The sequence below is a fragment of the Octodon degus genome, unplaced genomic scaffold (genome assembly GCF_000260255.1).
Source record: "Octodon degus isolate 3935 unplaced genomic scaffold, OctDeg1.0 scaffold00203, whole genome shotgun sequence".
NCBI classification, from domain to species: Eukaryota; Metazoa; Chordata; class Mammalia; order Rodentia; family Octodontidae; genus Octodon; species Octodon degus.
Genome location: NW_004524779.1, coordinates 2199689 through 2211331, shown reverse-complemented (window position 1 = coordinate 2211331; position 11643 = coordinate 2199689). Strand labels below are relative to the sequence as shown.

The following is an 11643-nucleotide window of genomic DNA, read 5'->3' as shown; positions in this document are numbered from 1 at the left end:
TTTTGAAATGAAAACCCATGAAACGGTACAAGTGCCCTTGAGTAGCAAAACCAAGGTTGGGATTCACTGAGATGTTTCAGGCCATTTTTATTTCCTCATTTTAATACAATTAAAATTGTTAGTAGTATAAAGTTGTCTTGTTGGGCTTTTTATGCATGAATATAAATTTTGCATATTTGAAAAATTAAACTTTAATAGTACTGTTTATCAAGTGGTTTAGTAAATTTTAATCTATGTGTCACCAGGTTACCTTTAAAAACATGATAAATTGATTATAGGCATGGATGCACGTAATCCTTGTTTAGCAACCTAAAGCAACCAATACTTTCTTCAGAAATAACCGTGGAGTAGACCGATGTTACGTGCTTCGACATGACTCACAGGAGACACTACATAAAGTGTTCATTGCTGTTGTCATTTTTCTTGAAGATTAGCTTCTGCCATGCATTATTTTGCAGTTTTCAAGGTAGTTCGTAGTCTGCATTTCTCAGTTGCTAAACACTTATTATAGCTGCAGGAGTATCTCACATGAACAAAACTCCAAGCCAAAATAGACTTCATTGTTTGAGTGGCTGACACAAACCAATCTGACCATAATGAAGGACTAAAACCCTTCACTAAACTTGTTTTCAAAATATTTTTGCATGATTCTGTGAATGCTTCATACATTTCCATATTATAGAAAACATTTGGTTGTATAGTGCTTGTCGTCATTTATTACTTTAGTACCTTCGGAAGTCCAGATCTGGCTGTAACTAATTTTTTCTGCTTTACTCTCTCCAGTTTACTGAAACAAATGCAAGTGTCAAGTGCTTGGACTCCATGTGCTGCTTCCCAGGAGAAGCAACAAGCGCGTCTGTTAGAAGAATGCTGGAGCGAGCCCTAGGCCGGTGCGGCGGCGCCCACCTTAGCAGGTGGGACCTTTCTCTAAGTAGCCTTTGCTGCAGATGAGCGTCCTGTAAGGCGGAGCAGGACGAGCCTGCAGCTTAGGTGCGCAGTAAATCAGCAGCTGGTTTTACCAGCCTGAAGTGGAAAGTCTATTTGTTAGTGCTCTGACCATAGATTTCACTGTGTGGCTTTGGGTGGGGCGCTTTCACACACAAAGGAAGAAAAGGCACCTTTGAACAGAGACTTCATACAGTGGATAAAAAGTCCTATTTTATAGTCATTCTAAAATGTGAATAGGAGTGTGTATGTGGTACTTTCTGTTGATTTGTATAACATTCTTTTTAAAATGATATTACTGTTTCATTTTCTGTTGAGGCTTCCCCCTGCTTTTTGTCTCTACAAAGTAATCTCTGGGTAAAATCAGAAGGCTTTGCTTTTCTTACTCTTCATGTATATTTTCTATCAGTCATTCAGGGTTAAACACACAAGGCTATATTTCTGTCTCCTGCCCCTTTGTAATGTCTGTAATTAAGTTATGGAATGAATTATGATTTTTAAGTTTCTTTTACTTGGCATTTATTGATAAATTATGGCTCAGAAGAATCTTAGCATTTTGTCCCCTCCCAAACCTACTTCTGCAGTTAAACTTAGCATAGCTTCCTTTTATGAACTATCACCAAAAAGACAATTTTTGGTAAATGCCATTTAAAAATCACTTAAAGGTGAATGGATTCATTTCTCCACATTTGCCCAAGGTGTGTATCATTACTAAGGAGAAACTACAGAATTAGCAGCCACTTTCTCTGCATTTGGTGTTGGTTAGGTGAATGGTATCATACTCACAGTGTGGAAGCCACACTGCCTGCCCAAGGGCCCTGAAGGGCCACAGCGGGCGCAGTGTAGCGAACCATTTTCCCCAGAGTGCTGTGTGAGTAGCACCACCTTCTGTGTGTGCCACTGCCTAGAAAAGCTTCATTCCTTGAGGCAAGGAACAAGGGATTTAATCTGTTAATACAAAAATTGTTTTAATGTTTGGTTACCTTTGTGTTTTTAAAGTGATGGGTATGATATCATTCATATATTAAAATTTGGGTAACTTATGGGTGAACTCATTGGTTTTTCACTTCACTTTTGGCCATGTCTTTATGGTACAATTAAATTGATAAATAACATTTTATGTTAACATAATGCCTAGAGTTTCAATCCCCATTTATTCTGATTTGATTATAACATGTGATTCAAAATATTTCCATAATGCTGTGATATAATTTTGACTTAAGTTCATCCCACATAAAAGGATGACTGTGAATAGTTAAACTAAATGAGATTTTGTTATGTCTTATACACAGTATAAAAAAGTAGCTCTTTCATGTACCTCAGCCAGTGAGCTTCCCAGCCCTGGGCTATGATGGCTTAGAAGGATCTAAACTCACCATGTTGTTTTAGCTAATAACACCACTTTCCCACACAGACCAAAATGGAAAATAGACTAAGATACTCTATAAGAATTTACAGACTTTTAAAAATTTCTACTTGCACATAAACTCTTTAATGACAGTATGCAGCTTTGCTAATGATTTAAAACCTAGATTAGTTTTAAAAGAGCCCCAGATGTTTTCTGCACTACACGTGGACCAGCTCTTGGGTGTGAACCGTGCAGGCTGCACACCCTGTGCCCCGCCCAGCCTCAGTCTGGGTCACCCAGCAAGCCCCGTCCAGGCGCTGGCAGGCTGGCATGGAAGACTTGAGGGGCTCTGCTGGCTGTTTCTCTTCACTCAAGTGTGCCATACTCTTTTCTAAGGTGTTTTTCTAACAAAATGTTTAACTTAGTAATTAATATCACGTTTGACAGATTATAAATGCCTTTGCAGTGTTGTCCAACATTTCAGGTCATGGCATTAGTGACTTTTGTCATTTTTCTTTTTCTGTAGATTAAAGTCTTTTGATATCAGTTACTGTTATAATTTCCTAGGGGATAAAATCATAACAATATATAGAGCTACTTGGTGCTTCTCAAAGGGCTATATGAACATTATAGTTAAGGTGAAATAGTCCTTTTGGTATGTAGTCCTGATTTTGTTTTCTGCAGAAAATTATCTTTCTAAAGTGTGTTTGGCATTTCCATTTTGATTGTCGAGCAGCCTCTATCCTGCATTTCCGTTTCATGTCTTAAGTTGAGGATGGGACGATCTGAGGCCTCCATGACATGACGTAGAAGCGCTTGGCTGCTTGTTCTTTGACATACAGAAGTAACGCACATCACTTGAGAAATAAAACAGGGATTATATATGGCAGGTTTGTCTGCTGATTAAATTCATATCTAGGCACAAAATTTTTACTTTGGTTTTATTGTTTTCAAAGGAGTATGCCATATTGTAGGCTTAGTAGCTTCATGGAGCATCATGGTGCCATGCTTTACCCTAAGGAGCTATACTGCAGCAGGGATGGTTTTTTGTACATACTGTACTAATAGTACATTATTCTAATCAAAATGACCTTTGACATAGGAAGGAGTTAATCTGCAGTCCGGTATTTAATATCTGTCAAAAATGATATTCAACATTGAGTGCACATGTGCTCTTTGAAAAGATGAGACATAAAGGAAAACTTACTTTTTCTTCAGCTGGGCAAGTAGCTCAGTGGTAGCACACTTAGCTTGGATATATGAGGTTCTGGGTTCACTCCCCAGTAGCACTAAAACAAAAAGCTTTCTTTGGTTTAAGGAATGGATGAAAAAGGGAAATATGAAATAATGGCAATTTGGAATTTGACTCAAGATAATGAGGGTGTTGACAATTAAGTTGTAGTTAAAATGTAGCCCCCCATAAGTACACTTAAGTATGACTTAAGTGTAAGTCATATCCATTTTCTTATTTTTACTCACTTATTCTACAAACTCTGGGTGCCTAATATATGCCAGACGTAGTTCCAGGTGCTGGGGAGACAGAAGTAAACAAGCCCTTTCTCCCACTGCTCAGGCTGTTCTGGAAGCCAGAAAAACTAGAGCGCTCTGCAGTTGTGCGTGTTTACCCAGCTCTGTAAGTCTCTAGCTTCCAGAGTTGACGGTGACTGCTCACCCCATTGATTCAAAAACCAAAAATCTCTAAAAAACAAGACATTTCATGAAGACCAGCAGGGCCCTTCTTAATACCAGCCCTGTCCTGACACCTCTTCGGGGAAAGTGTCCTCTCTGGCAGAAGTTACAGGAAATACACTTATCACTGAGTACTGTTGATCTCAGAAAAGCCACCTTTTTCCTTGGTGATGTGATACTGTCCTTGAGCCGCCTTTTTTGAGCATGGCAGGCTACTTTTTGTCATGCATTATTTTAATTTAAATTAGTTCAAGCAGGGTTCCATCCCGGTGCCCATCCCTGTGCTGCTTCTGCCCCTCCCCAAGTGTGCTGAGCTGACCACCAGTCTGGGGCGTGGTGGCACACGTCTGTAATCCCAGCACTGGGGAGGCTAAAAACAGGAAGATCACTATGAGTCCAAGCTGTTTTAAATGTACCAAATACATTTTGAAAAATAGTAAATTAGTTCAAGGCAATTTAAATTTACAGCTCCAAATAAAGCACCACCTGTTGGATTGCTTAAGTCCTTCTCACTCAGATAGTTTACTTTTCCAAACCAGTAAAGAATCATTTTTCTTCCTTAGTTTGGTAAAAGTGCCAATGATCTGCAAGGGTCTTTGGTATCTTTGAGTAAACTGTTAACTTCATTTAAGCTAATTAGGCTGAAATATCTAGTGCAGAATTCACAGTGAAAATATGTGACCAATAATATGAACATGCTCTGTGCCGGCCTTGCCCCTGAAGTACACTGAGACGGCAGTTGATACGGGGCGTGGTGGCACACACCTATAATCCCAGCACTTTAGGAGGCTGAACACAGGTGGATCACTAGAGTCCAATCTGCGTAGTGAGACCCTTAATAAAAAATACAAAAGAATAATAATATGAACATGCTATTCCATTCCAAGGCTTTTTGGTAAGTGGGAATTTTGGTTCATATGCCCCTTCCCTAATGTCAACATATAGCCTAGTTGCTTTTCAATAAAACTATGTATTTAAGTCTAAAAAAAAATTTTTTTTTTGATTAAGATTTTTAAAAGCATCTCATGCTTTACTACCTCCAGATGATGTTTTAATGCTAAAGAATGTCTGAATTTTGGCAAATATTTTTATATAACTAGAGCATAATCTTCCCAGGTTTCTGTAAAATGTAAATAGAATGGGCATTCAGTGCTAGTGTGAAGAACTTCTCTTTAGCATTCAAAAATGAATCCATGATTATTTTAAAACTCAAACTATATTTCAGTCCTACATATTAAGACTCAGTTTTTTTCTCAATTAAAACATAGGCCCCGGTGAGCCAAACTCTTCTCTTATTGTTGCCCTAGATCATGGAGTGCCTCGGATCCTTTCTGTACGAACGACAGGAGCGTCCTGACCCTCTCCACAATGGACTCGTCCACTTGCTAAAGGGCAGTAGCGCTTGTAGAGCGATCGCACCTTCCTTCCTCAGGTCCAGGGCTGACTGTCCTGTCCATGGCCACGCTAGCTCTGCAGTTGCTCTCCGGAGCCCTGCAGTAGTGCAGACCCACTCTGAAATAGAAACATTAACACAAACCCTTTTACTCTCCCCTTAATTTGAGTATGAACATGTCAACATTTATGATAGGAGTTTTATTCTTTTTGTCTGGGTTGTCCCTGTACATAGGGTACTTCTAATGGCATTTTGGCATGTTGCCTAAGCCACTATATTTTAATGTCAAGATAGAAAAAGAGGTAACTCCTACTTGTATTTTTTAGGATTAGATTGGTTATTGAATTCTATTTAAATCTGCTTCTGTAAATTATGCTGAAAGTTTGCCTTGAGAACTCTATTTTTTTATTAGAGTTATATTTAAAGCTTTTTGTGGGGAAAGTTAAGATGAATATATGGAATTTTGGTACCTCAGCAATTTTTGTTGTTAATTCATTAGTGTGCTCAAAGTTCACAGGGCAAACTAGGAGAATTCATTTCCCCAGTGCTGACTCCAGGGCCAGGTTTCCCCAGACGTGCTGTGGCAGCCGGGAGGCTGTGCGTGAGGCAGTGTTCCATGTGAACCAGGGACCAGGGCTTGCCACCCATTCAAAGTGATGTTTACTAAGTTTCCCCTAATATAAAGAACCTTTAGTGAGTAGATTAAATGTCATTATTAATTTAATGTCCATATCACTGGCTCTTTGGCATGCTTTAACCCAGCTCATATAAATTTGGGTTTTCTCTGTCCAAAGGCTCTGTTTATAATAGTATTTTATGACAATGTTGTAAAGTTTGCTATGTTAATAAAAAACAAGTTTGGACAGTATTTATATATTGGAAATAGTTTTAATTATACAAATCAAAATATGGTTAATTAGATCCATAATAAGAGAAGAGCAACTTTTGTAACCAACTTAAAATTATTCCTGCCCTTCTGTAAGCTAAATTTTAGAATGAAGGGTTTCTGTTAAGAATCTTATTGTAGATTAGCATATGTTACCTAAATCACCACAGACTACACAGTAAGGTAAACGCTGCCCAGTGTCCCATTGTACGTTGTAAGGAGTGACTATGGAGTGTAAATGAAGTGAAGTTTAAAGTACTAAATTTTTAATAACAAATTAAAGGCTAAGAATGACTGATCAGGCGCACATCAGTCTAGTTAACTGCTTTCATCTTAAAACTTAGTTTCCATCTTGAATTTGTATTGTCATTTGTTTTGTTAAAAGTAACGTTTTAAGACCTGGAAATGGCTACAAGTTTAAGAATGCTTATCTGCGCAGCATATAATGCTCCTAGACAATGTAGACATTGTAAGAAAACAGTTAAAAGGCCGGGGAGATGGCTTAGTAGAATAAGCGTTTGCCTGGCAAGAGCAAGGGTCTGAGTTTAATCCCTGGTTCTGCCAAAAAAGAAAAGGAAAACAGTTAAATGAAGCTTTGTCACGTTGTCCCTTCATGGTGCAGTTCCTTTCTGGAGACTCATTGTGCACCTCTTCACTTTTCCTCTTCACTGTGAGGCTTGGGCTGCTGAACAAGAATTAAGAATGATAGACGGAGAATTAAGACCTTACCTGTGCTGGCTGGCATTCTGTTTGCTTGTGCTAAACATTTTTATAAAGAGCCCTTCTTGGACAATCAGGAGCTAGGTTAAGAAGGTCTTTTATTATGCAAATACACTAAAGGGACAGACAGTACAGTATACAGTACACACATTCACTGTTACTTGTTCCAGAGGAGAAACAATGCAGAAATAGTAGGATAGTTTAGTAGAGGATAATATGGGATTTGCTTTCTCTTAGGTAGAATATGTTCTAAAGTGTATGTGTACAACATGACAGCCAGGCATGGTAGCACATGCCTGAAATCCCAGCACTCAGGAGGTGAAAGCTGGACAATCATACATTTGGGGCCAGCCTGGACTCGATAATAAGACTTTGTCTTTTAAAAAAAAACACTGAAGTAATGTCAGTGGGCCCACATCACACTTGCCTTAACAGTGCTCCTGTGCCATCGGATGAACTGACCACTACCACGAGATGAGGCTTAAGTTGGCAAGTGGCCTGTGGCCAGCTGCAGCAGGTGCCACTGGCTGCCACAGGCCCTGGGATGTGACAGTCGCACTTCCTCCCTTCGATGCCACAGTTGGCTAAAGAGAACTTTTCCCTGTTGTGGGGCCTTAGATCCAGGGCCTTGCACATACTGCACAGCCATTCGGCTGCTGAGCTGCATCCCCAGCGTCATTTATTTTAAAATAATTTTTTAAATTAAGGGTAAGGATGTCCTCAGGGGTTGAGAGCTTGCAGAGTATGCATGGGGCCCATGGTTCTAACCCCAGCACCAAAACAGCCAGTGACGCCCACTAGCACCCCTCCTGCTTTACTGTTCAAAACTTACTCCATTTTGAAAGAAATGCTATCTTGTAATTTTAAGAGGATTTTACTTACGAAAGTAACAATACAGTTTACAAATGTTCAGTAGTTTTCTATTACTACTATCCATATTATAAAAGTACTCTATGATAGCAATCACAGAAAAGTTTCTTTTTTTGCATTATTTCTTTCAAATTCTTTGGAAAGTACATGCTGATAATTACCATACTTGTATCTGCCAGAGCAGGACGCTGCGGGTGTCACTGCTGGTTACGCAGTGCTCTCAGATCTATGAGCCCCACTCACAGTCTTTGCCTGGTCGGTTGGGAGGCTGGAGCTCTGGAGATAAGGACACCGAGTTCGTGTTCCCAGCTGCCCATCCCCTGCTCTAGGCAGCAGACTCAGCACCCTACTCAGCTCTGACCGGTGCGGGCTTGTCCGGAAGCAGTGGCCTATGGAGAGCCCCGCTGCCAGGGTTTGCTTGAGGCTTGGGGAACTCCAGGCCTGATGCTCCATGGCTCTGAGCTGTCTGCCCAACACTGCTGCTCTGAGTGCAGATGAAAACAGGCAAAACGCCCAAAGGCCGGCTGTCAGCTAGTTAATTCTGTGACTAGGCTCACGTCCACTGCAGAAGGTGGTGGAGCTGAGCCCGTCCGCCAAGCTGTGACCCTCAGGCAGGAGTCAAGGCCACTAATACTCCCAGTGAAGAGCTAGGAGTTGTTAAATCTTGGGGGCTGAGGGTAAGGAGCAATTCTTTCACACTTGTGGTTTCCCTGTAAAAATAATTTTTACAAGGAATTTTTTAAAAGGCAGGTACTGATGAAACTAATGAGCCAAAGAGTTTTATGTAAAACATGCTTGTTAATTTTAGTCCCCCTTTATAGACATTTTTATTTCTATCTGAAAATGTGTCATCTATTTTCATAAAATAAAACATTAAAATGCTGTTTGATATGTAAAATAATTTGAATGATATTCCTATAAAAGCAGTGATATGTTTATAATAATGGTGATAGATTTTTATGAAAAACGAGTAGCTGGAGATATGTAGCAATACTTGGTTAAAATTTTGGACCTCAGATACTGTGGCTGTCTAATGTAATCCTTTAAAAATTCTCTGCATTGCCAGTAACTAGTGTGAACTTATTGTACAGTGCTCAGTATTTTTTAAAAGTTTATGAAGTTATATTTATCAAATAAAACTTTTCCTACATAACAAAGTGTTTCTCTATTATTTAAGTGTTAAGTATTTAAGTGTTTCTCTATTATTTTAAGTACAAGACTGTACACACCATCGTAGCAGGCTCTGCCACAAATTTACCACAGTATCCCAAGAATATCATTTGTGCCTTTGATTGTATTAAGGTATGTTTTTTTGAATATCCAAATTTTATAAATCATCAAAACAGCTAAATAAGGGCTCTAGAGAAATACAACAGCAGTAGAGAAGACGCAACTCATCTAGAAACTGCGTCATTCATGAAAAGCCTGCCATGCACTTGGGAATCTGAAAATGCTCTGTAAATTGTGAGCTTTTAAGAGTTCACCTGTTGGGGCCAGGGAGAAGGTGCAGTAGAATAAGCACTTGCCTGGCAAGCGCAAGGGCCTGAGTTCAATCCCGGGTTCCGCAAAAAAAAAAAAAGAGTTCACCTGTTACCTACATTCAAGTGTTGTCTTCGCAAAAGCTGCTGATGCACGGGTTACATAATTCCGTTCTAAGCATAGGCCTCTGGATGAGTCGGTTTACCTGAGCATCTTTTCTATTTGAAGAGTTGTATGCTTGGATTGTCTTTAGGGTGACTTCTGAGTTCTGATGCACAACAAGTAGAGCATGACAAATCATGTTCCTACTGCAGAAGAAATGTAGAAAAGTGTAGGAACCATGTCATCAGGAAACTGCTTTCAAGTGCAGTTGAGTTCACGAGGAGCTCGCTTCAGGACCAGGCGGTGGCCACAGAACGAGGCTCGTGCTTCCTGAAAGGCTCTTCTGAGCTGCAGAGCCCTCTGCTGAGTCAGACTTTTGGTAGGATATTAGTTTAAAATGGTTTATATTCAGATAGGCTGTATAGACCAGAAAGGGCATCGATAGTAGAATTGCAAATCAGTCATTTTGGCATCTGTATAATTTGTATAGCCCTTAATAAAATGTTTACGTATTGAGGAGCTGGGGAGAAACTGGAACCCTCACAGGGACTGGGGCATGAAGGTAAACTGGCGAGGCTGCCTTCGAAGGCACTGGCCATTCCTCATTCAACAGCAGGTTATGGAATCGCTGTGATTAAGCAATTGAGGCCTCAGCGTACATCTAAAAGTAGTTAAGGGGCCGGGGAGATGGCTCAGTGGAATAAGCACTGCCCTGGCAAGTGCAGGGGCCCGAGTTCAATCCCTGGCTGCACCAAAAAAAAAGTAGTTAAACAGCGAGGTGGGCCAACATGCTTATGATCACAGCTACTTGGGAGGCCGAGACGCGAAGATCAGAAGTTAGAGGCCAATCTAAGCAACTTGGAAAAAGCCCACCTTAAAATGTTTAGAGGAAAGGGGCAGGGGCTGAGCAAGCTCGGTGCCGAGTGTGCCTGCCTACCATGTGCCGAGCTACCAGCTTGCACCAATGCCACAGAGCCCTAAGCAACTGTAAGGAAATCTGCCAACCTCATTCAGATGCACTTGTTATTGTGGTCAAGAATTTTGGTATCAAATACTGTATCTGAGGTAATTTTGCTTGTTTTCAGGTTCTTGTTGTTTTAAAGGTAGGGTCCCATGTGTAGTTCAGGCTGGCCTTGAACTCACTAAGTAACCCAGGCAGGCCTCAAACTTTCAGTGACCCTCCTGCCTCAGCTTCCAGAAAGCTGGGATTACAGGCATGTGCTCCATGCCCAGCTCTTTTAAAAAAAGCTTGCCATTATGCTACATGCTGTGATACATACCTACAAGAGCAAAATTAGAACTCAGGCATCTGAGGCGGGAGGATCATGAGTTCAAGTTTAGCCTGAACTATAGCAAGACCTGTCTTGAAAAACAAAAATAACTTTCCCTTAGCCCAGTCTCTTGGCGTACACCCACTGTTTACTATGGCAGTGGTATGGTGTGGCTGTATGGTATTACTACTGCAATGCTCTGTTGTTCCCAAATACTCTTTGGAGTATTTGCTTTTTACTCAGGTTGACAAAAATAATGGAACAGAAGAAAGTGTAGAATAAACCATGCTTCTGGAGAGAGGGGTTACCAGGAATCGAACACAGGACCTCATGCTTGCCAGGCGGGTGCTGCACCATGGAGCTAAATCACCTACCCGCTTTTGTTGAGCCAGGGTTTCACCATGTAGCCCAGGCTGGCCCCAACTTCCACGTATCTTCCTGCGCCAGCCTCCAGAGTGCTGGGATTACAGGCATGTGCCACCATGCCTGGCTTGGGCTACCAATTTTTGACAAAAGCATTCACATAATTAAATGTGGAAGAGGCCTTTTCATAAATGGTGCTGGGAAAATGGGACTTGATTAAAAAAAAAAAAAAAAAAAAAAACCACAACTAGATCCTTACTTCATGTACAATATGTATACATCAACTTAAATTGAATGGTTACCCCAAACTGAAGACCTGAACTATAAAACATACAGAAAAATAGGAGACAATCTTAGTGGCCTTGGACTAAGCAAAGATTTCTTCCATATAACACCAAAAGCTTTATCTGTAAAAAACAAAAATCCTGATTTGAATTTTATCCAAATACAAATTTTTGTTCCTCAAAACCATGTAGCCCCTCCAAAAAAGGTCACCAGGAGGGAGGAGTGTACGAGTCAAAATATACACCTAATGAAGAGCTTGGTTCAGGATCCTGGTCTATTGGGACTCTTTTTA

General features: G+C 40.4%; 2 protein-coding genes across 2 annotated transcripts in view; one reads left to right on the top strand and one right to left on the bottom strand.

Moving 5' to 3' along the window:
* The window catches only part of Atp11b (ATPase phospholipid transporting 11B (putative)), a 92216-nt gene extending 89037 nt beyond the window's left edge, over positions 1 to 3179 (top strand). Inside the window, exon 29 of the mRNA XM_023704778.1 lies at positions 784 to 3179. Within this exon, the coding sequence (XP_023560546.1) occupies positions 784 to 886 (103 nt within the window). The 3' untranslated portion in view covers positions 887 to 3179. The remainder of the gene's footprint in view (positions 1 to 783) is intronic.
* A 5018-nt stretch (positions 3180 to 8197) lies between these two features.
* The window catches only part of LOC101567447 (DCN1-like protein 1), a 56197-nt gene continuing 52751 nt past the window's right edge, over positions 8198 to 11643 (bottom strand). The window contains exon 8 of the mRNA XM_023704766.1: positions 8198 to 8335. Coding sequence (XP_023560534.1) covers positions 8198 to 8335 — 138 coding nt within the window. The remainder of the gene's footprint in view (positions 8336 to 11643) is intronic.